Here is a 22,900-nt window from a genome sequence, read left to right on the forward strand (position 1 = left end):
TCAGATCATTTCGAGGAGGAGACCCGACCACTAGATGGGGACTTCTTTCGGAGGGGAAGCCACCCATCCCCATTACTGATCCGAAAGTATGGCACACTTATGCATGCTCCCTATATGATGTTCCGAGGCAGACACCGTCAGACATGTCCTCTATGCACATGCCTACTACCTGCCATCTATTCACTACGTGGAATGTGCCGGCTGCACTTTGCCAGCTCCACAACCAGAAATAGATCATGAGGGCCTACAGTCAGAGCATTTCGCACATGGGCAGGAGGTTCTAGCCCCGATTCTTGCACAGATGTTTAACCTTGAAATTTGTCACGGCTTCCCACCAGCATGGAGCACCACCACTATCGTACCGAGACACAAAGCCGGAGACCTCATGGACACTGGGAACTATCGCACCCTCATGATTGGCCACACATTGGCCAAGATCTATGGATCGGTACTAGAGAGGAAGATCAGCAGTCACACAGAGGCACGGGGGCAACGAGCACTAGAGCAGGCAAGATTTAGGAGGCAGCACTCTACTCTAGACCACATTTTCACTCTGAGGGCTGTCATTGAGGAGGCAAGGTCCAGACATCAGAAACTCTACACATGTTTCGTAGACTTTCAAAAGGCTTTCGACACTGTCCCACGATCCCGTATGATCAGGAGACTACAGGAGATGCAGATTCCAGAGACTTTGATCTAGGGTGTGATGAGCTTATATGAGCAGTCAGAGGTAGGGTCCATGCTCCAAGCGGTCTATCGGATAGGGTCGAGAGCACAATTGGGGTGAAGCAGGGCTGCCCTCTCTCACCAACTCTCTTTGGACTCTACATCGATGAGATCACATCTTTCAAAGATCGCCTAGGAGGCAAGAATTCATTACTGAGTGATCTCCTCATACAGATATTGTTATACGCTGATGATATAGTCTTTATATCCTCTTCAACAAAGGGGTTGCAAAGAGATCTGGAGGCCTTAAAGGTGTTCTGTAGAGAGAGACACTTGAGGGTCAACCCAACACCTCTCACACAGTGCTTTACCAACATAGCTTTACATACCAATGTCAGCCAGTGGAGATTGTGCAATCCTACACATATTTGGGTGCAGTTTTCACTGGGCCAATTTTCACGATGACCCACGCAGCCAGAGCACGACTCACACGAGGGCATGGTGCTTTGGCCCGACTAGAGCGACAGGACTTCCAAGTGCACTTCCAGAATCCACCGACGAAGTGTTGGCTTTTCGACACTCTGGTGAGGCCGACTGACATGTATGCAGCACGGGGTGTGATCTTTTAGCAGCAGAATGGAGATTTGAGCGGCTACATGTAACATGCAACGGTAATCTCATCGTGTAATTCACAGCAAGACCTTCTTTAAACCTTTAGCGAGGAATGAGCGTTGTTTACCATAGAGAGAGAAAGGAGATGAGGGTAGAGACAGAGTAGAGTCGACAACCGATTGGGTCCCTGTACCCACTGAGGGCCCCCTCCCCCAATCAGGGGAGAATTTGCTTTATACTTGGAGAACTGAGAAATACAAAGAACACTCTTCGAGAAAGCACGGAACGCACTTCTGAAGAGCTCACTGTGCACATGTATAGTAGACCCAAACACCTGAGAAGCAACACCGACCAATACCGAGACCTTGATGCTGTCCAAACTGATGATGTAGGACGCTTATGCAAGGCAAGGAAGAGGCTTGTGCTGTCTACCAGAAGGCAGGGTTACTGCGTGAGTGAGAGAGTGAAAACTAGGAGTGATAGATCCTATGAGAGAACTGAGAGATGACTGAAATATAGAGCTGAGAGTGAGCTGTGTAAACTGTAAAAGAGAGCTGAGAAAGCTGAGGAAACAGTGTCCAAACCTCTCTCCGTTTGCTGGTCCAAACCTCCGATTGTTGAGCTGCGTGGTCACCTTCAGATCAGGCTGAACTGATGGCCAAGGGACTGAGGCTACAGCAGGGCCAGATCTGAGGATCTCAGGGGCTGCACAAGGAGGCTGAAGCGGAGCTGTAGGAGAGCTGAAGGCGGAAGCACTGAATGAGGAAAAAGGGCAGCCAAGGGGCCCTTTTATAGGGCTGGAACTGAGCCAACGCAGTCTGTAAACAGCCAACTGGGTCGGTCTGTTTTACAGACTGGTTGGCCTACAACCAGCCTATAAAAGCCCTCCCTAGCTCATTTGCCAGGGGAGTTTCTGGGCAGCCTTTGCAGGCTGCCTTCCCTGCTTACCTGTCCAGCCTTTGGGGGCCCTAAAGGGGATCCTAACCTAGGCTAAGACCTAACCTATAAGATGGAAACACTTAACCTACTGTTCTCCAGTGGGTACTAGTGAACAAGAACTGAATTACTGACTTGACCTAAGGCTGAGAGACTGACCTACGTAGCTTGTGCCTGACTGTCCCTGGACAAGGGCTCACAAAGGGGTCACAGCATACGACAAAATCTCCTATCTGGGAACTATAATGCACTTGTTGATGTAGCCAGTGTGTCACCTTGCACCCAAGTGCAGGGGTGCATGTGACATTCCCTCCTTAACTTGGCAGTAGGTTCATTGCTTCCAAGTAGTCCGCCAATATCTGGGGAAACTCCTGGAAAAAATCTTCGCCCAACCACACTGCTTCATGGGTATCTCGATCACGGAACTTGGTGTAAAACTCACGGATCCTGCGTCTTGACCCATGCTTGAATTTATGAAGAAGGATCTGTTTTGGCTGCAACACTTCAGCTTCATCAAGAACTTCAGGTTGTTGCTCCTCGGAAATCTCTCAAAAGAGGAGGTCCAAAATATGGCTTCAACCAAGCTACATGGAACACGTTGTGCATAGTCCAACTGTCTGGTATGTGTAACTTCATTGAGACATCGTTGATCTTTTGAATAATAGGGAATGGTCCGAAGCTCCTGAAGGACAACTGTGGGCATCGCTTGCCCACCTGCTTCAATCTTTTCTTGATAATGCGTAAATACACCCATTGATCCTCTTTATATTGGACATCTCGTTTGAATTTGTTAGCCTAGCGCGTATACGATGCTTGAGCTTTGGCGATGCGGCTGTTCACGAACTCCATAATCTCTACCATTGATTCGGTGGTTTTGTTGGCTTCAAGAGATGGAGACACCATCCGGGTGAGGAGTGAGGTAAATCGCAGTCCAAACGCCGCTTCATAAGGTGTGCGACCAATACTCGAAGAATAGGTATCGTTCAGAATGGCCTGCACAAGCGGAAGAAACTACTCCCACTTTCCCTAAGCATCATGACAATATGATTTCAAAATATCAAATGACATACCATTCTACTTTTCCGTCTCGCTATTTGATTGCGGATGGAAAGCGCTGGACATCTGCAGCTTAGTACCAAATTTATCAAACAAGGCTCACCAAAACTTAGACGTAAACTTGGAGTCCCTATCGGATGCGATGGTCTTTGGCAATCCTCCAATGGGATACCAATACTTGATAAACAAACAAGCTACATCTTCAGTGCTGGCCGTTTGTTTGCAGGGAATGAGCATACAATATTTACTAAAGCGACAAACAATAGTAAGACATTGAGTATTACGTGTACCTGCGGATGTTGAAAGTAGTCCAGGATTGTCAGGGATTGGCAATGGTGTAAGTAAGCCTACCGCTTTCTTGTGGGAAGCCTTGACCTTTTGGCATATTTGACAATTCTGCACATAGCCGTATACATCCTTCCGCATCTTTGGCCTAGAAATAGCGCTCTAACTTCTCCAAAGTCCAGTTAATACCTTTGTGACCACCGGTAAGGGCGTCATGGGCATCATGAAGAAGCAATTGCCATTTGTCTTTAAGTACACATAATCTTTTCTTATAGAAAAGCCAACCGTCCTCTAATGAGTAATGGCCTCGAGCAAGCATCGTGACTAACTAAAACTGCATGCCAAACTCTGCTAACTCCGCGTGCTGTGCCTTCATGCTATCAAGATCCTTTCCTTTGATTTCGAGCACAGTGGCCTGCTCAATGGTCTGGATGGAACCTTTCCGACTGAGAGCATCTGCAACGGGGTTGTTTTTGCCGAGAACGTACTCGATCATTCCCCCAAACTGCTCGAATATCTTGCTCCACCACTGCTGCCGATTGCTCCATTGCGTACTAGGCATTGTCTGAAGCCACATAAGGGCGTGGTGATCTGTCTTCACCGTGAAAGTCCGTCCATATAGGAAAGGCTTCTAATGTTTTAATGCCTGGATGACACCGAGGAGCTCTCTATCATACACTGAATAGTTCTTTTCGGCATCGTTAAGCTTTCTGCTGTAGTATGCCACCGGCCTATCCTCTTGCTGTAAAATTGTCCCTACGACGACATTGCTAGCGTCTGTGATTACCAAAAATGGATCATCCCAAGAGGCGATCTTCATAACTAGTGCTGTCATGGCCAACCACTGCAAGTCGTGGAAGGCCTACAAAGCTTTGCCTGTGACTTGAACTTTTTGTCTGTGTGTCTTTACTCCCTTGAGTAAATCTGTAAGAGGGGCTGCGTATGTTGAGAAACCCTCCATGTGCGAGCTGTATGCTTGACACAAACCCACAAAGAATCGAGACTCCTAGGCCGTCGTGGGGACAGTCCAACTTGTGATAGCTTGGATCTTCTCAGGATCCAATCGAATCCCTTGAGCACTAATGATGTAGCCCAAATACTGAATTTCTAGCAATCCGAATTCACTTTTCTTTACGTTGAGATATAGCTGGTTATCACGTAATGATTATAGGACACATCGCACATCTTTAATATGCTGCTCGACTGTCGTGGAAAAGATAAGGATATCATCGAGAAAGATGAACAGGCACATCCCAATATACTCTGCGAATACCCAGGACATCATCTTGTTGAATGTTGGTGGTGCATTCTTCAGACCAAAGGGCATGATGGCAAACTCGTAATGAGCTCGCTTGGTTCGGAAAGCTGTCTTTGGGATGTCAGCTTCAAAAATCCGAACTTGATGGTAGCCACTCTCGAAGTCAATCTTTGAAAAAAATCTTGCACCATTGAGTCTTTCCAAGATGTACTCGATGCGGGACATAGGAAACTTGTTGCTTACCGTAAACTTGTTGAGTGCTCTGTAGTCGACACATAGTCGTGTGGACTTATCCTTCTTTGCCACAAATAGAATGGATGCAGCAAAAGGCGAAGAAGGTCTAATAAACCTTATGCGCAGTAATTGAGACAATTGCTGCTCTAACTCCCCCTCCATAGACTTTGAAAGTCGATAAGGGAACTTACTTGGAGGTGTGGAGTCCATAGTAGATCGATGCGATGGTCTTCCAATCGGTTAGGAGGCAGCTGGGGTGGCAGATCGTCCCCGAGCATGATGTCTTTGAACTCTTGGAGTAGATCCACCATTGCTTGCCCCATCGGAGGAGCGGCTTGAATTGCAGTGATTTGGCACTGGATATAGACAAGTGCACACATGGCACCCTTGCGGGCGGCGCAACCTACTTGAATATGAGAGATTAACGGAATCTCTGGTATGCTCTGATCACCCCGTATCACGGCGGGCTCAAGTAAACCTTCCACAATCGTGAAGGTGTCCTGCTGCCAATCAGGCGTCGAAACATGCTCACGGAACCACTGAATCCCGAGGATCATGTCGCACCCCATCAAAGGAGTCAATATAAAATCCCGCATAAACATGTCCTGCTGAACTGAAAAAGTGAAATGGATGGCCTTATGCGTGATGTATGTGCGCAAGCCGGGTGTGAACCTATCCACTGTAAGCTCGTGAGGCACCAAGGTGCACCCCACTGTCTTGGCAAGCTGAGGGAAGATGGCATCTTCTGAACTCCCCATATCGAATAGGACAATAAACTAATGCCCGTTAGCTGTGCCGTACGCTCGAATGAGCGCCTTCTTTTGATCTGAGAAGTCGCCCTCCTTCTTACCTTGAAAGACCACTGTGGGAACGACGTTCAAAGCAGGGAAGACGGCATTCGTAGCTGAGGATGGAAGTGGGGCTGGAAGAGCCAATACATTGGCGACGGACGAAGTAGGTGCTTTCGCAGCCTTTTCAGCAAGCCACTTCGAACAATCCTTCTTGCCATGCTCAACGATGTGGTGGCAATGAAAGCAGCGATGTTCTTGGCGGTACCACTTCTACTCGTCGGGCTGTAGATAGCCTCCCGTAGTACCCGCTTTAGCCTTCTCATCCGGAGTCATCTTTGGCTTGGACTCCTTTTGACCAGAAGCCTGGCCGTCTTTCTTTTACTGGTTGTCCTTCCTCTGATCCTTACCCGCTGTGTTGTTTGACTGCTGTGGGGCTTTGGCATCTTTCTGGACCTGCTTGGGCTTTCCCCATTCAGCTTCATCTCCTGATTCTGTGAGAGAGTCAGCGCCCGCTCGTAATTCGGCAAGTCGAAGTTTCGAATGGTAAAACGTATGTTTGTGTCCAATCCTTGAATGAATTGCTTCATTTTGGCACTCTTCGTCATGTCCAACTGTTGCGCCAGAGTGATGACCTTGTTACCGTATGTCAACACAGGCAAACCATTCTGGGGGAGAGAAGAGAACTCATCCTCCAGGTTAAGCATATATTGGGGTGGGAGAAATTGGGCTTTGAGGTCGGCCACAAACGTTGCCCAAACAAAATTCGTCTTAAACGTTTTTGGGTTAGTATGCTTACTAACCCAATGCTACCACCAAGTCACTACCTCACCTGTAAGATGAGGGGCTGCAAGGTGGACCTTATCTTGCTCATCTTGACTCCGTGCTAACGGAAAATGAGCTACAAACTGATGAATAAATTACAAAATTGCTGAATGGTCACACTTACCATCATACTTAACAAAATTTAAAGTGGACCGGGTGAGTGATGTTACCTTAGTCGATGGCGAAGCTGTGGCGAAGACGGCTACTGCGCTCAAACTTGTCTGCATAGCAACTAACACCTATTTGTGTTGAAGAAGCATCGCCTCTCGATCTAGCTTTTGTTGCCTCTCTGCCTAAGCGAGCTCTGCGCATCACAGTGCCTCGTCATTTTTGTGTTCCTCACGCATCAACAAGAACAGTTTTTCAAAATCTTTTGTCTGGTCCAGCTGTCTTCTGCTTTCTTCCAGCCGGGATGAATGTTCTTCGAGTTGTTGCAAGACGACCCGATTCTACTCTAAAAGGTTCACCATCACTTCTTGAGCATTTGGCGGAAGCGTATCTTGTTGGTAGTCTTTCTCCTCTTCAAAGTCTTCAAAGTTGAAATCTTTTCCTGACCCTTCCATGGCGCTTGATCGTGTGTCCTTTCCGGATCTCAACACAACCATACACTCGCACTAGTCAAGCTGGATACAAACCGAAGCTCTGATATCAATGTAACATTCAACGGTAATCTCATGGTGTAATTCACAGCAAGACTTTCTTTAAACCTTTAGCGAGGAATGAGCATTGTTTACCATAGAGAGAGAAAGGAGATGAGGGTAGAGAGAGAGTAGAGTCGACAACCGATTGGGTCCCTGTACCCACTGAGGGCCCCCTCTCCCAATCAGGGGAGAATTTGCTCTATACTTGGAGAACTGAGAAATACAAAGAACACTCTTCGAGAGAGCACGGAACACACTTCTGAAGAGCTCACTGTGCACACGTATAGCAGAGCCAAAGACCTGAGAGGCAACGCGGACCAATACCGAGACCTTGATGCTGTCCACACTGATGATGTAGGACACTTCTCCAAGGCAAGGAAGAGGCTTGTGCTGTCTACCAGAAGGTAGGGTTACTGCGTGAGTGAGAGAGTGAAAACTAGGAGTGATAGATCCTATGAGAGAACTGAGAGATGACTGAAATATAGAGCTGAGAGTGAGCTGTATAAACTGTATAAGAGAGCTGAGAAAGCTGAGGAAACAGTGTCCAAACCTCTCTCCGTTTGCTGGTCCAAACCTCCAACTGTTGAGCTTGCGTGGTCACCTTCAGATCTGGCTGAACTGATGGCCAAGGGACTGAGGCTGCAGCAGGGCCAGATCTGAGGATCTCAGGGGCTGCACAAGGAGGCTGAAGTGGAGCTGTAGGAGAGCTGAAGGCGGGAGCACTGAATGAGGAAAAAGGGCAGCCAAGGGGCCCTTTTATAGGGCTGGAACTGAGCCGACCCAGTCTGTAAACAGCCGACTGGGTCGGTCTGTTTTACAGACTCGTTGGCCTACAACCAGCCTATTAAAGCCCTCCCTGGCTCATTTGCCAAGGGAGTTTTTGGGCAGCCTTTGCAGGCTGCCTTCCCTGCTTACCTGTCCAGCCTTTGGGGGCCCTAAAGGGGCTCCTAACCTAGGCTAAGACCTAACCTATAAGATGGAAACACTTAACCTACTGTCTCCAGTGGGTACTAGTGAACAAGAACTGAATTACTGACTTGACCTAAGGCTGAGAGACTGACCTACGTAGCTTATGCCTGACTGTCCCTAGACAAGGGCTCACAAAGGGGTCACAGCTCACAAAGGGGTCCCCCATCAAATAGTATAGGCAGAGTTTGCCATGACCCCTCTCTAGGTTGATGCCTTCTTTCAGACGGTGACATTCCTCCACAAAGTTTGGAACCTACCTCGCGAGACTTCCGAGACTGGCACTAGAGTCTTCCATATGACTAGCAGCGAGGGGGGTCGGTACAGCATGATATGCACGCATCACCGCATGGTTTGCCAGTCACGGCATTCAGATGGACCAGCTTCCCCCATTTCAATATAGCATGGATGCTTCGCCCGAGTTAATCCCACGGGATGAGATTAACTGCATCATACGGTTAGATCTCCTTCAACTCCACACATCTCACACATGAGATTTTCATGCCACCCTCATGCTATTTTGCTACTTTTTTTGCTATTTTGTACTAGTATAGCATTTTAGTACTCAGCAAGGGCCTTAGCGAGCCCTTTGCCCCCGCCCACAGTGGTCTGTATGAGCTACTTGATTCCGTACTTGGTCCCATAGGCCCGTGATGCCTCCTGCATCTCTCTCTCTCTCTCTCTCTCACCTTCTTACTCTGGCCGTCTATACATACTTCATACCCCTTGTAGAGGATCGTGCTGCCCTTGTCACCCGCTCACTACACGAGGCTGCCATTCACGCTTTTCCCCACACCACCCGCTCCACCCGCCCACCACCCCCTCGAACCGTACCTTGTAATAGTTGGTACGATGATGAGTGTAAAGCCTTACGCCGTCAACTCAGATTCGAAACAAAAAACAGTCTTCCGAGCGCACCACATACGCTACGTGAATACCGTAGACTGGTACGGAGGAAGAAACTAGACTTCGTTCGTCGAAACGAGGAGGAGCTACTGAACATTTTGTTTAGTAACAACTCTAAGGACTTTTGGCGGAGATTTCTAGAAGGACGGTCTCCTCCGCCACTCACTGACACCCAGATCTGGTTTGATTATGCACGCACACTTTATGACATCCCAAATCAGCCAGTCCCTAGCCTCTCACACATGCCTCGTCCCACATCCTGCACCCTCTTCACTAGAGGAGGGGTAAAGGATGCTATAATGAAACTTCATAATGGCCGAGCGAAGGATCATGAAGGACTATGCACTGAGTTCATTGCATATGGGATTAACCTCCTAGCCCCGATCTTAGCAAAGCTTTTTAATGAAGCGGTTTGTTTGGGATTTCCACACACTTGGACCATTAACACTATCTCACCCATCCACAAGGCAGGGGATCCCATGAGCCCGAAGAACTACAGGACCATTATGATTGGACATGTCATGTCCAAGATTTATGCATCAGTACTTGACTCTGAGGTTAGCAGACTTGTAGAGTGTCGAGGACTCAGAGCAGTAGGACAGGCCAGATTCTGGCGTGATCATGGAAACATGGACCACATTCTGACACTCAGATGTATCATCGAGGAGGCGAGGTCACGGAAGCAGAGGGTTTATTGTTGCTTTGTGGATTTTCGCAAGGCATTTGACACGGTCCCGAGAGCCCGCCTCATACGACGCCTACAGGACTTGGGTTATGACCAAGAGATCATTTGGGCGGTCATGGCACTGTACGAGAGAGTTTCTCGCAAAGTTCGGGCAAGATCCGGGTGGACAGACGAGATCATGAGTACCATCGGGGTCAAACAAGGATGTCCTTTGTCGCCTACCTTGTTTGGCCTCTACATTGACGAGCTTGAGACAGTGATGCAAACACAGGGGGGTGTAGGTTGCTCTCTTGCGGACACGCTAATCCAAATTTTGCTCTATGCAGATAATGTGGCTCTCTTGTCTTCGGGCTTCAGAGACACCTAGATGCACTACAGTCCTTTTGTGAGTCTCATGATTTGAAGGTGAACCTGGGTAAAACCAAGGTCATGATCTTCAATACATCTCGAGCCATCATGCGTCAGGAGCAGTTCACATTTGTGGGGTCATCTGTTGAGATACTTTCATCATACACTTATCTTGGGGTTATCTTCTCCGGACCGAGCTTCACTATGAGACCCGCGATGCAAGCATGCTTGAGTAGAGGGTATGCCTCATTGGCCAGGCTAGAGAGGCAGTGCTTCCGCTCACACTTTCAGGATCCACGCACCAAGGGGTTGCTTTTTGACTCCTTGGCTCGCCCAACGGGGATGTACGGCAGCCCTTGTTGGGGGCCAGACTTGTCGGATACAGAGTGGGCCCGTGTGGAGCGGCTACACATTCTCATGCTATCACGGATGATTCGTGGTAAGTCATCCGTTCCTCACCAGATCATTCAGGCTGAGTTTGGGTCACCCCCTTTACAGCTAGATGTTGCATTTCAGGTCATCACATATCTGTACCGAGTTAGGGAATATGGGGATTATACCTCGGGACGTAGCAGGCTACCATGGATAGCTCTATCCTCTTCTATGGCACTTGCAGCAGGAGGAGATCAGAGGTGTTGGTATGCACGTACAGAGAGATGGTTTGAGCGACTGGGGCTCCACATGGATAGACTACCTCCCTTCCAGTATAGCATGGATGCTCCGTTCTCTCCCCTCTTATCACACGAGGTCAACCAGGTTATCCGTGAGGATCTACTATAGCTACACACTTTTCAGACCTCGTTGGAACTGAGTGAACTCCCAGTGAAGCTTAGCTTCTACAGAGATCACTTCTTACATATCACATTAGAGGGTTTCATTGACCCACCAGGATACACACAGATTCACCTACCCCACTCGATGAGGATCTCTCTTGGGCAGTTCGGGTCTCTTCACACAGACTTCGCATCGAGAGCGGCAGAGCAGAGCGACTACCCAAGGAGCGGCGCATATGCACACTATGTGACATACAGGAGGTTGAGACAAAGGAGCATTTCATCTTCAGGTGTCCTGTGTACTATGAGATCCAAGGACGTTTCCACTGCCTCTTCAGAGATAGTTATGGGATTTTAGCCCATTTCCTCTCCTACCTTCTTCCTCGGTTGATCCCTCTCAGAGCTCTATCATGGAGTTCTTTCAGCTAGATCACATGGACCCCAACGAGACGAGGCCTCAACATGCCCATGACCCGACAACTCAGACAGAGGGTCGACACACAGATCACACTTGGAGACATCCCCTCCTTGTTTAGAGTCGGAGCCCGACCGACGGGGGTCACAGTAGACCTGGTTAGACGCAGAGCTACGACCAGGAGACGTGCCAGGACCGCACCTATGAGTGGCCGACAGCACTCTATTACCGACTTCATGCCTCCACTACCTCATCCATCCTGATATCTTGCTGTTGCTGGGGATGATTATGATATTGATGATGATGCTGAGATTGATATATAGTCGACCATCGACATGACTATGTTGTACTTAGGACTTAGGACTTAGTACTGCCATTCTGCATTTTTGCATTTTGCATTTTGCATTGGTATGGACTCTCGTTTAGTAGCTCCACTACCACAGCTCGTTGTATCAGGATTTTCACAATTTCATAGACCCATCGGTCTTCCGAAGACTTTAATCAACTCTCTCTCTCTCTCTCTCTCTCTCTCTCTCTCTCTCTCTCTCTCTCTCTCTCTCTCTCTCTCTCTCTCTCTCTCTCTCTCTCTCTCTGTGCGCGCACGCGCGCCTGCGTAGCCTTCTCCGCTCATAGCCAGTTCGTCGTCATCGCTTGTAGTCAACCCATCAACATCTCCATTCGTCAACTTCTCCGTCAGAGACTCTCATTGCGTCCCCTAACCCCGAGCTAGATTTGAACCCCCAACCCAACCAAGGGGTTAGTTTCAGCCAGGGGGTGACTTTTAGATATGGCTCAAACGGAATGGCCTGACCTATCTTCGAAATCTCCCTCTCTACTGTAACCCCAATACCACCAACTTCTACAAGAAAACCTCTTTATTCCTCAGTCGCCCAGACACCCTCTCCCTGCGCAAAGACACACTATCGAGGTGGTTGTGACTGACCTATCCTTGGACAATATGATCAGATTTATTTTCTACAACACCACGTGAGAGATCTACAACTACAAGTAGACGCTCTCACAGTTCGAGTACAGGCTCTCGAAGGATCTAGTAAACAGGACGTGGCTGATGAGGCAATGCAGATATACAAGGCTTCCCCTCCTAACCCTCAACCAGTGAAGGCTTCATCTTGTACAAGCTGAGGTACAAAACATTACGTAGAGGTAGACACAAAGGCAAGCAAGACTGATATGAGGACTCGTACAATGAGACTTTAGCAAACATCAAAGCAACTACTCCTAGCATTGAATGGGCAGATTCCGTGACTAATATTCATAATTCCAATGGGCATGATGTACTCACAGTTAGTTCAAGGGATATACGACTAAAGCTTCTACATTCAACATATACACATATTGTTTTGGCTGTGCTATTTGCTACTGGTTTTTCCTTATGCACTTGTGTAACACATGGAGTGACCTATCTTTGACCTTGGGATACTATTTTTGCTGCGGGAGTTCAAACATGGTATCAGAGCCCATAGGATCGACAACCGTGATCTACTCCAACTGAAGGGTGGAGTCCCTTGTGATAGGGAAGGAGCTCCAATATTCAGCAAGATGTACCTTTTGTCAAGAGAAAATTGCAAGGTGTTCTATCGGTTGCATAGTGGGATTGTGTCTATTCTAAGATCTTTCATTCCAATGTCTTCACGGATGCCTCTTCCTAACTTTGGAGATGAGTTTTGAGAATGGGAGGCAAATCAGACAGGCCCCGAAAGGTGCAGATAAGGAGCCACGTGGTGGCAAGGGTGTAGAAGGCAACAATCCGAGGGAATCTAAGACCCGGACCCATAGTGCATGTTATATAAAAGGTAGCACCTTCAGATCTAGTCAACGGAGGACAGGATGCTACACACTTGTTGATGATTCTTGGAACGCCAGTAGATGATGTGATTCCACACATCCAATTGGCAAATAGTGCAAAGGAAGCATGGGATATCATGAAAAGACGAATAACTCTATGAGGATCTTCAACCTCCAGAATCAACTGTTCACCGTGAGGATGGAGGAGGGAGATACCATGCATGTTACCTCATGAAAGTGAAGGTGGTTGAGGACTAGCTGGGAGCAGTTGGTCACAAGGTGGATCTAGTTCATTTGCCAAGGCTATATTGCCAAAGGAGCTTCAGATCTTTTGTGACTAAAATTATGACTTCGGACAAGTCAAAGCAGCTCATCCTTTGAAGGGTTGGGAGCTATGTTGGTGCAAGAGAAGACGTAGGCAAAGATTTATGATAGAAACGACAACAAGCACAGGGCCTTTATTGCCCAAAGAGCAAAGCAAAGGAAAGATTGGCAAAGGCAAGCCTAACAAAAGAAAGAATGATGGAGATGAGTCTGACGAGGGTAGAGCTTTTCTCAAGGTAGAGGCAAGAAGAAGAAGAAATGCGTCTAAGGTGATCGAGCCAGGTCATTATGCGAGAGATTGCAAGCAGAGTAAGGCTGATCAAAAGGAGCCCAATCTCGATTCAAATGAGTCAAAGACAACAGCAAGATGGTAGCTTAAGAATAAAATGAAGAACGATGGAGACAAGTTTGATGAGGATGAAGACTTTTCTGAAGGTGGAGGCAAGAAGAAGAAGAAATGCTTCCACCACAATGGAGTGGAGTCATTATGCGAGAGGTTGCAAGAAGAAGAAGGTTGATCAAAAGGAATCCAACCCCGATTCAAATAAGTTAAAGGTGGTAGCTTAAGAACACTTCTTGCCGATGACGGAGTATAGATTAGGTTTGCAAATTTAGGTGCCACTCGGCTGACATTGAGAAATGTTCCATTGAGCCAAAAGAACCAAAAACCTTTGCAAAGGTGAAGACAACATTGTTATGCCGAGAACAAGGTTGCCATCACAGGTATAGACAAAGAGATTTTGGAGGACTTCCAAGATGGGAGGTAAGCAGCATTATGATGAGACTTAAGGGTATGCATTCTCTTTGAGCATTATTTCAGAGCCAATCTCTCCACCTGTGAGCCCTACATGAGGAGGCCATGGGGGAGCGAGACCTACAGCATCAAAGGAATGAAAAGGGCTGTCATGCTGGCATATGTACAGGATGCCGGGTGAGTAGATCTGAGAGTGAAAAGAGGCAGTAGGGCTGAGCAGAGGCAGCAGCAAACTAAGGCGGTGCTGCCTCATGGGTGCAGCACATAGAGGCCACTCCGATGGTGGCTCTGAGACTGCAACAGGACTAGGCAGTATATGCAGCAGGTCGGCCAGAAACTGGTTGGCCACCATGAGCTGCTTATCAGCCCTACCTGAGGCCTGGTCGGCACATTATGGAGCCCTATGAGGTCGGCCATTTAGGGGCCAGGAGCTGCAAGGCCTTGCCCTATATAAAGAGATTTACACCCTAGTAGAACTTGAGCAGGCTTGTATACAGCCCACTATAGCTCTTGGAAGAGCACACAGCATGACAGGTGGAGAAGGTGCCAGGATGAGATAGAAGACAGTATTCTGGAGGTTCCAGGAGTCCACATCAAGGCACTGCTTTGGTGCTTGATGGTGGTACACTGAGTTCTCTTTTGTATAAGGATTCGTCCATTTTGAGTATTGTTTATATACTGTTTTGGCTGTTCTACATGCTGTGCAGTGATCTATCTGGCAGTGTGGTGTGACCTTGGGATAAGAGTTCCGTTGCCGGAGTTCGGCCATAGCAAGCAGTTCTCTATTCTCTTACAATGCACCCATGCATCATGCTGCTTTTCATGATATATAATCACCATGTGTTAAACAACTCACTTGCCATTTTTTTTTTCTATTTATACATCTTAGGATTCAGCTGATGGCTAATCGTCAGTCTAAATCCTTATCTTAAGGTTTGGGATGTTTGGGCAAAACTTGTCCTTTAACGGGTGTTTCCTTCATCCCTGTTGTTAAGTGGTTCCCAATCCTAATTTAGTACATATGCATACAAATTTGCAGTTATCAATGCTCTAATGTGATACTATATGCGCAATCACAACTGGTATGAATGATGAATATAAAATATTATGTCAAATAGCAAGCCCAAGCTGCTTTGGAAGGAGGTGTTGCGGGGGGTTGGGGGAAAATGCCCCAAACGTTTGAAAACTTCAGACAGTTCAAACTTGGGCATGCTCCATGTTAACTTCATCAGCAGAAAAGTCAGCAATGCTCGATTTCCTTTATGACTACTGCTTCATTGACCCCCTTCTTACAAACACAGCCTTGGACAAAACTACAGTCCAACACCTTTAAACTCTCCCAACTCCACGTGTCCTCCATAAGATTGCTGAGAGATCCTCCCATTGGCTCCAAGACTCTTTACTTTTGGTATTGAGAATGAATAGAATACCATGTGCCCCCCCCTCTCCCCCCCCTTCAGATATAAGTGACCACCACAATCCTCTTTTGATTGAATCACTCGTATATGCTCTTGTTCACCCATAAAGAATATTTCCCTATAAACATACAATCAATGAAGCCAATCCTCATAGATTTACTGCTCCGAAAATAAAGCGCACCAGTTCCTTTTTTTCAGAATTGATCAACATGTTGGATGTCGTTAAGTCGCCGTGAATTAGCCCACCATCATGCAGTCGAGCAATGGCGACACCTATCTGGCTTGCTATCTCTTCAATTTTGCCCCCTAGTGAAGCAGAAATCAGGCCACATTCTTTTCAGTAAATAGCACGATCTGTAAAAATAGTAGGTAAGGATCACAGAGGGCACATGCAAAGGAGCACACCAGAACAAGGAAGCGGGTCTGATTGCAGTAAAAGATCTTTCACAGATGTGCCCTCGATATACTCGATAATTATGGTGTGCAATACAGAGTCTACAGCAAAAAGGACAGGTGTGGCAACACCAAGCCTGCGCGCCTTCGCGATGCTCCTCGCTTCCTGCAATTTAATTGATTGAAACTGCTAAATGCCCATAAACATATTTTGTTGTCCTGAGAGAAGATAAAGACATTGAACATCTGTAGTCCAAAAGTTAGCTGAAAGTTCTTGAAGTTTACCCCATAAAGGCGACGCTGTGTGATCTTTGAATCCAAGATGGGATGCCTATATTTTTTGCAGAAACGCTCCTTCACAATGGCTTTTCTTCCCATAAAGATGCTCTCGTACAGGCGCTGAGATGTCAAATAACAGAAATATGATTCCATGCAAACCATTCTCTTTAAGAGTCTCCATGTCCTCTCAACATCCTTCCATCCATTTTGAGTTCGTTTTATCAATTTAAACATCCAACTGATGTAAGACAATTACCTTCACATGTGAAATATGGTGCCCTACCGCCTCTCTCTCTCTCTCTCTCTCTCTGGCCCCTCCCAGCCCTCTCTCAACCTGTCACAGCACCAGCCTCAGGTCCCTCCAGCATCGCAGGCCATTCAAAACCCCTCCCACCTCAGAGGCGGGCATGTTTCCAGACACGCCTACTCCAGGTCACTTGCGTGGAGTAGCGGGGCTGTTCCCAGCCCCCGCATACCCCTCTAATCCACCTCGTGGACCTGGACCTGCCCGACCCCCGTTGGGGCCTGTAAGCCTAGCTCCTGCTATGCGCCTAGCTCCAGCTGACCCAGGACCTGAAAAACAGCAAAGAATACCAAGAAAGTACCCCCAAGGAGCCTCTCCAACAGTTGTGACTCAGCAGCAGCTTCACGGTGTCTTTTCCTGCCCACCCGGTGACCAGACAGCTCCATGGGCTGTTCAAAGGTCCCTTGACCTGTGTGCATTACTGAAAGAAGGGGAGGGATCTGCTGGCTGTATAGTCCTCCTCCGTGGTTGTTAGCCTCAATTCCAGAGATTCCCTAGGCAGTGAGCTGAGTTCTTTGGAACAGGCTGGTCTTCTTTCAGCCAGGTTTTCTGATTTTGTTTCCCATGGTCAGCGCCTCAAGGACAGCTGACTTGAATGGTTGATTTTTCCAAGCATTAATAGAAAGTTCCTTTTTTCTTTTATTTGAAAAAAGGAGGAGGAGCTAGCTGATATGAGGGCAGAGTAGATTAGTGAAAAGAGGTGACAAGGAGTTAGCCGCAAAGACCACACAGGACATATGCTGACAGGAGTAGAATATCTCTAGAAGTTAACTTAAACAGAACATATGCTAACATGCATAGAACATGTGCTAACATGCATAGAACATATGCCGGCTAGCATAGAACATATGCTGCCTAACACAAAACATATGCTAATAGGTAGATAATATATTCTACATAACAGAGAATAAATGCTAACTAGCAGAGAATTTTCAGCCATGCTTTCTGAAAGCGTAAGAGAACCCACTCGTCATAGTTGTTGTTATATCATACATAGTGTACTCATTAGCCATATTGTGCGCTTGTGTAGTTTCTGTGACGAGCTCTAAATTATTTATGAACGTGCGTGAAGTCACAGAAGATGAAGGCGTAGAGGGTCCACATGCTATAACGGAAAGTGCTGCGCGGGATGATCTCACCTTTCTGAGCATCATCGTGCATGATGCTATGTCTGCGTATCAGCGGGTGATGAGTGAGAGCAAGCATCTGCAAGATGAAGTCAATCACCTAAATGCCATACTCCAACAAGCCAATCAAAAGCAAGACCTCAAAAATGCCTACTGGGAGAAATGTTGCATCTCTGCTCCGTATTCACAGCAAGCGCGAGATGCACAAGCCGCCAGCTCACGACGATGACGATGACGATCGACGGCTCTCTTTTGCTTATTCTAAGACCTTTGGAGAGCGATCTTGATTTTCCTCTAAGCCTAATCCAAGTTTCCCACACTTTTATCAGCTTCAAAGATTTTATCTTTGGTGTGTAGAATGGGCAGAACATTCCTGTATCCTTCTACAATCTCAAAAGGAGCCTTTCCTACAGAAGTATATAACGTGTTGTTATAGGCAAACTCAATGAGTGGCAAGTATTGCTCCCATTTTGCCTTGTGATCCGAACCATACACTTCAAGAGATCAAGGGCGGTGCCAATGGCCTCTTTAGATTGCCCGTCAGACTATGGATGAAAAGAGGATGAGAAATTCAGCATGGTACCCATATTTTCAAGCAATCCTCTCCAAAACAAGCTTGTCATCTGTCACCGATGATAGACTGTGGCATTCCGTGGTATTTAAAGACATGAGACATGAAAAGCTTTGCCATCTGGTCTGCTGAAATTTTCTTCCTCAGCGGAATAAAATGAGCCTGCTTATTGAACTTGCAAATAAAGGTCCATAGCAATGCTTTGCCACAGTCTATCTGGAATGGTGAGTGGTTGTAACAGTCCAGGGGTTTTCTGCCTATCATGCTTCACTTTCTGCAAGTGATGCACATCCTGACATACGCCTCAACATCACGTCGCAATGCTGTCCAATAAAAGAAGTGCTCAACAGCCTGAACAGTTGCGTCAATTCCTCTGTGTACTGCATAAGGCGGAATATGACTTTCAGCCATTACCTTGCCCCTCAATTGCTTTGTGATACACAAACGGCCATGCATCATCAGAAAACCATCTCAAAGAGCATAATGATCATTCCTTTGTCCCCCAGACAACTAATCATATACCCATGCAAAGTCATCATCCGAAGCATATTGCTCTTTCATGGCATCCAATTCATCATGATAGGAAAACCTGTGGTTTCTTGGATTCCGCATCCGACACTGGCCTTCTAGAGAGTGCATCTGCAACAACATTCTTGTTTCCAGGAACATGCACAATCTGAAAATGAAACATAGACAAAAATTGGCCCGACGCATGTGCTTCTCAGATAATTTTATTTGTGTGAGAAAATACCTCAACAAAGAATGAACCGTCTAAACATCAAAATCAGCACCCAACAAGTAGTGCTTCCACTGAATGAGAGCATGAATTACAGCAAGCATCTCCTTGTCATAAATCTAAAAATTCATCTCCATGGGCTGCAACGCCCTGCCCTCATAAGCAACGACCCTTCCATCCTGCATAAGGACTCCTCCAATGCTATTGCCACATGCACCACACTAGACAGCAAGGGCTTTCTCAAATCTGGCAAGATCAAGACGGGGTCAGGTTTCAGCTCTTCAAAAGCTGCAATTTCTTTGGAAGTCCAGCGAAAAGATACTCCCTTCTTCTGCAAAGCCTGCAGAGGTGAAGCAATCTCAACAAAGTAATGAATAAACCTCATGTAGTACGAGCACAACCCCAAGAAAGCTTCGTACTTTGTGGATGTTCCTAAGTGGTGGCCAATTCTTGATCGCTTCAACCTTCGTCGGATCCATCCGAACTCCATCCTTGGATATGACATGCTCAAGAAATTGAATTTTTGGCATGAACAATTAACTTTTCTTTGCATTAATGACCAGCTTATGTTTTCTCAATTCTTCAAACACAACCGCCAAATGCTTCCGATGCTCTTTCGCATTCTTCAATAATGTCGTCGAAGAATGTGCCCACAAAAGGCCTGTATTTCCTAAAAATCATGTCCATCATTCGGTTGAAGGTGGCGTGTCATGTGCACGGATTGGTATCCGACGTGTACTGGGTACACAAGACTAGCTCAGGTAGCCTGGGGAGGCTTAGAGCTAGGCAGGCTTGATTCTCGGGTTGAGTGGCAAGGGTACGAACCAGTTAGAGGTCTTCGCTATTTTTGGCACTTGGGGCCCGAGTCTATATAAGGGGCCCAGAGGTTCAGTTCTTAGAGAGCCGATGGGAGCATTGAACACTAAGAATTGAGAACGTTGTTAGATGATTTCATGGATGTATTCCCTGCTCAACTGCCGGAAGGTTTACCTCCAGAACGGGCAGTAGATCATCGCATAGACTTAGTACCTGGGACTCAACCTATTAGTGTTCCACCTTATACGATGAGCCATCTTGAGGAGGATGAGTTGGCTTCACAGCTGAGGATGAGTTGGCTTCACAGCTACAGGATTATTTGAATATGGGCTATATTCGCCGAAGTAAATCACCTTGGGGAGCACCTGTCCTCTTAAGGAAGAAGAAAGATACTTCATGGAGAATGTGTATAGATTATAAACGATTGAATAAAGTGACAATTGAGAATCGATATTCCGGATCTAATAGACTGTTTGGCCGGAGCGAAGTATTTCACTAAGATTGATTTACGTACGGGTTATCACCAAATCCGTATCTATGCTAAACACATAGATAGAACCGCATTCCGAACTAGGTATGGCCACTACGAGTTTCTTGTATTACCTTTTGGTTTGACCAATGCTCCTGTCACCTTCCAGTAAATGATGAACAATTTGTTCCGAGATTTTCTGGGCAAATTCGTTGTAGTGTTCTTAGATGACATCTTGGTATATAGCCGAATGCTAGAGGATCACATAGGACACCTCCGGATTGTCTTAGTTATTCTAAGACAGCATAAGCTCTACGCCAAGATGAGTAAATGTGACTTCTTTATGAAGGAGATCATTTATTTAGGACACAAGATTTTCTGAAGGTATTAGCATTGATCTGGATTGTATCCAGAAGGTTTTAGAATGTCCTATCCCTCAGACTGTGAAACAACTTCGTTCTTTCCTAGGATTTACGGTATTTCTATGGAAGTATGTGCGTGATTATTCACACATCACGGCACCCCTGACAAACATATTGAAAGGTCGTGGACGCAGGTCTACCCAGCCAATCTCTTGGAATGATGCATTGAACAAGGCTTTTGAAACCTTGAAGTTTTCTATCAAGGAAGCACCCGTTCTTGCATTACCCGATCCTACCCGGCCTAATGTTTTAGAGGCCGATGCGAGTGATTTTGCGATTGGGGCAGCTTTATTCCAAGAGGGCAGACCTGTAGCTTTTGAGAGTAAGAAGCTAGACGACACCCAATATCGTTAGCCCACACTAGAAAAAGAACTCTATGCAGTAGTGTATGCCCTGAAGGTTTGGAGACACTACTTGTATGGTTCGAAGTTTCTTGTATTGACCGACCATCAGTCAATCAAGTATCTGTGTGATGGGTCTGACTTGAGGGGACGGAAAGCTAGATGGGCAGATTAATGCAAGATTTTGATTTTGAAATACGCTATCGCAAGGATTCGTTGAATAGTGTGGCGGATGCCTTAAGTCGAGTCAAGTTTGTAAATGCTATGTCATTTACAGAAATATCCTCAGACCTATTTCAATCCTTGAGAGGGCTTTGCGCAACTAATAGTCATTTCAGTTCTTATTGGCAGAAAATCCAAAACGGGAGCTCCATAGTTGACCGGGACTCAAGGATTGTGCCACCTACGGTACAAGCGGCGGGAGGTCAGTGGATGATTAGGAACAGCTTGCTGTTCCGGAATGGAAAGATTTGTGTGCCAGATGTTCTGGAACTTCGATCCAAGATTCTCTGGGAGTGTCATGATGCTCCTAGTACTCGACATCCGGGTATACATCGGACTCTATCTCTTGTGAAGCATACCTTTTATTGGCCTAAGATGCGTGCATTTATTGAAAACTATGTGGTAGGTTGCCGGGTTTGTCAGGTTACTAAGGCAGAACGCCTTAGAAGCGCAAGTTTATTACAGCCATTGCAGATTCTAGGTAATAAATGGAAAAGTATTTCCATGGATTTTATTACTAGTTTGCCTCGAACACGCAAGGGTCATGACTCCATTTGGGTCATAGTCGACCGTCTGACAAAAATGGCTAGATTCTTACCTACTAGAACAACTATTTCAGATGTTCAGCTGGCTCACGAGTTTGTGGACCACTTGTTTAAGCTGTATGGTTTGCCCTCTGACATAGTCAATGACAGGGACTCGAAGTTTACAAGTAACTTTTGGACACTCGTTTTTTAGAAGTTAGAAACTACTGTAAGTATGAGTTCCTCAGATCATGCACAATCCGATGGCAATACAGAAAAGGTCAACCAATTGGTTGAAGATATGCTTCGGGCATATGTTTCTAAGAGACAGTCTTCATGGAAAGATTATCTACCTATGATAGAATTTGCTTATAACAGTGCAAAGCATTCGAGTACTGGTTACAGTCCTTTTATGCTTATGTACGGGTTTCAACCTAAGTCACCAGTTATGGTTGGGTTAAAGGGAATCCAAAATGATGCTGCAAAGACCTTCTTGCTAGACATGCAGGAAATGTTGCAGTTTGCCAAGGAGTCTATTAGAAGTGCCCAAGATCGGGACAGATTCTATGCTAATAGACATCGTTCACCTAGAGAGTTCTCTGAAGGAACAATGGTATATTTGAGAATTCCCAAGGAATCCAAGAGCCTGAGTATTGGTTTGGTTCCGAAATTATCCCCCAGATACTGTGGTCCGTTCAAGGTTATTAAAAGAATTGGACCAGTTGCATATCGACTAGAATTGCCTCCTGATGTTAAAGTACATCCAGTATTTCATGTCAATAGACTAAAAGAAGTATTGGGTACAGATGATCAACTTGTTTCTCCTCAAGAAATAACAGAAGTTACAGATTTGACTTTTATTCCCCACGAACCTAAGTGTATTCTTGAATTTCGTGAAAGACAGATTCGTAATAGAACTATCACGGAATACAAGATCAAGTGGAAGGCTCATGTTGAGGAGGATGCAACATGGGAGACATTACAGAACCTCCAGAGGACA

The 22,900-nt window shown here is 46.4% G+C and overlaps 1 protein-coding gene across 3 annotated transcripts in view; it reads right to left on the reverse strand.

Annotated features, from left to right (window-relative positions):
* The window catches only part of LOC147901141 (Protein kinase superfamily protein), a 53,721-nt gene that overhangs the window by 13,334 nt on the left and 17,487 nt on the right, over positions 1-22,900 (reverse strand). For all 3 annotated transcript variants that reach the window (XM_087375783.1, XM_087375781.1, XM_087375782.1), the window contains 3 exons: positions 16,375-16,488; positions 16,102-16,255; positions 15,878-16,002 (listed from right to left, as the gene is read on the reverse strand). In XM_087375783.1, the coding sequence (XP_087231909.1) occupies positions 15,878-16,002; positions 16,102-16,255; positions 16,375-16,488 (393 nt within the window). The remainder of the gene's footprint in view (positions 1-15,877; positions 16,003-16,101; positions 16,256-16,374; positions 16,489-22,900) is intronic.

This window comes from Dipteris shenzhenensis, chromosome 6, assembly GCF_047967505.1.
Source record: "Dipteris shenzhenensis isolate YYH24624 ecotype China chromosome 6, Dip_SZ_1.0, whole genome shotgun sequence".
NCBI lineage: Eukaryota > Viridiplantae > Streptophyta > Polypodiopsida > Gleicheniales > Dipteridaceae > Dipteris > Dipteris shenzhenensis.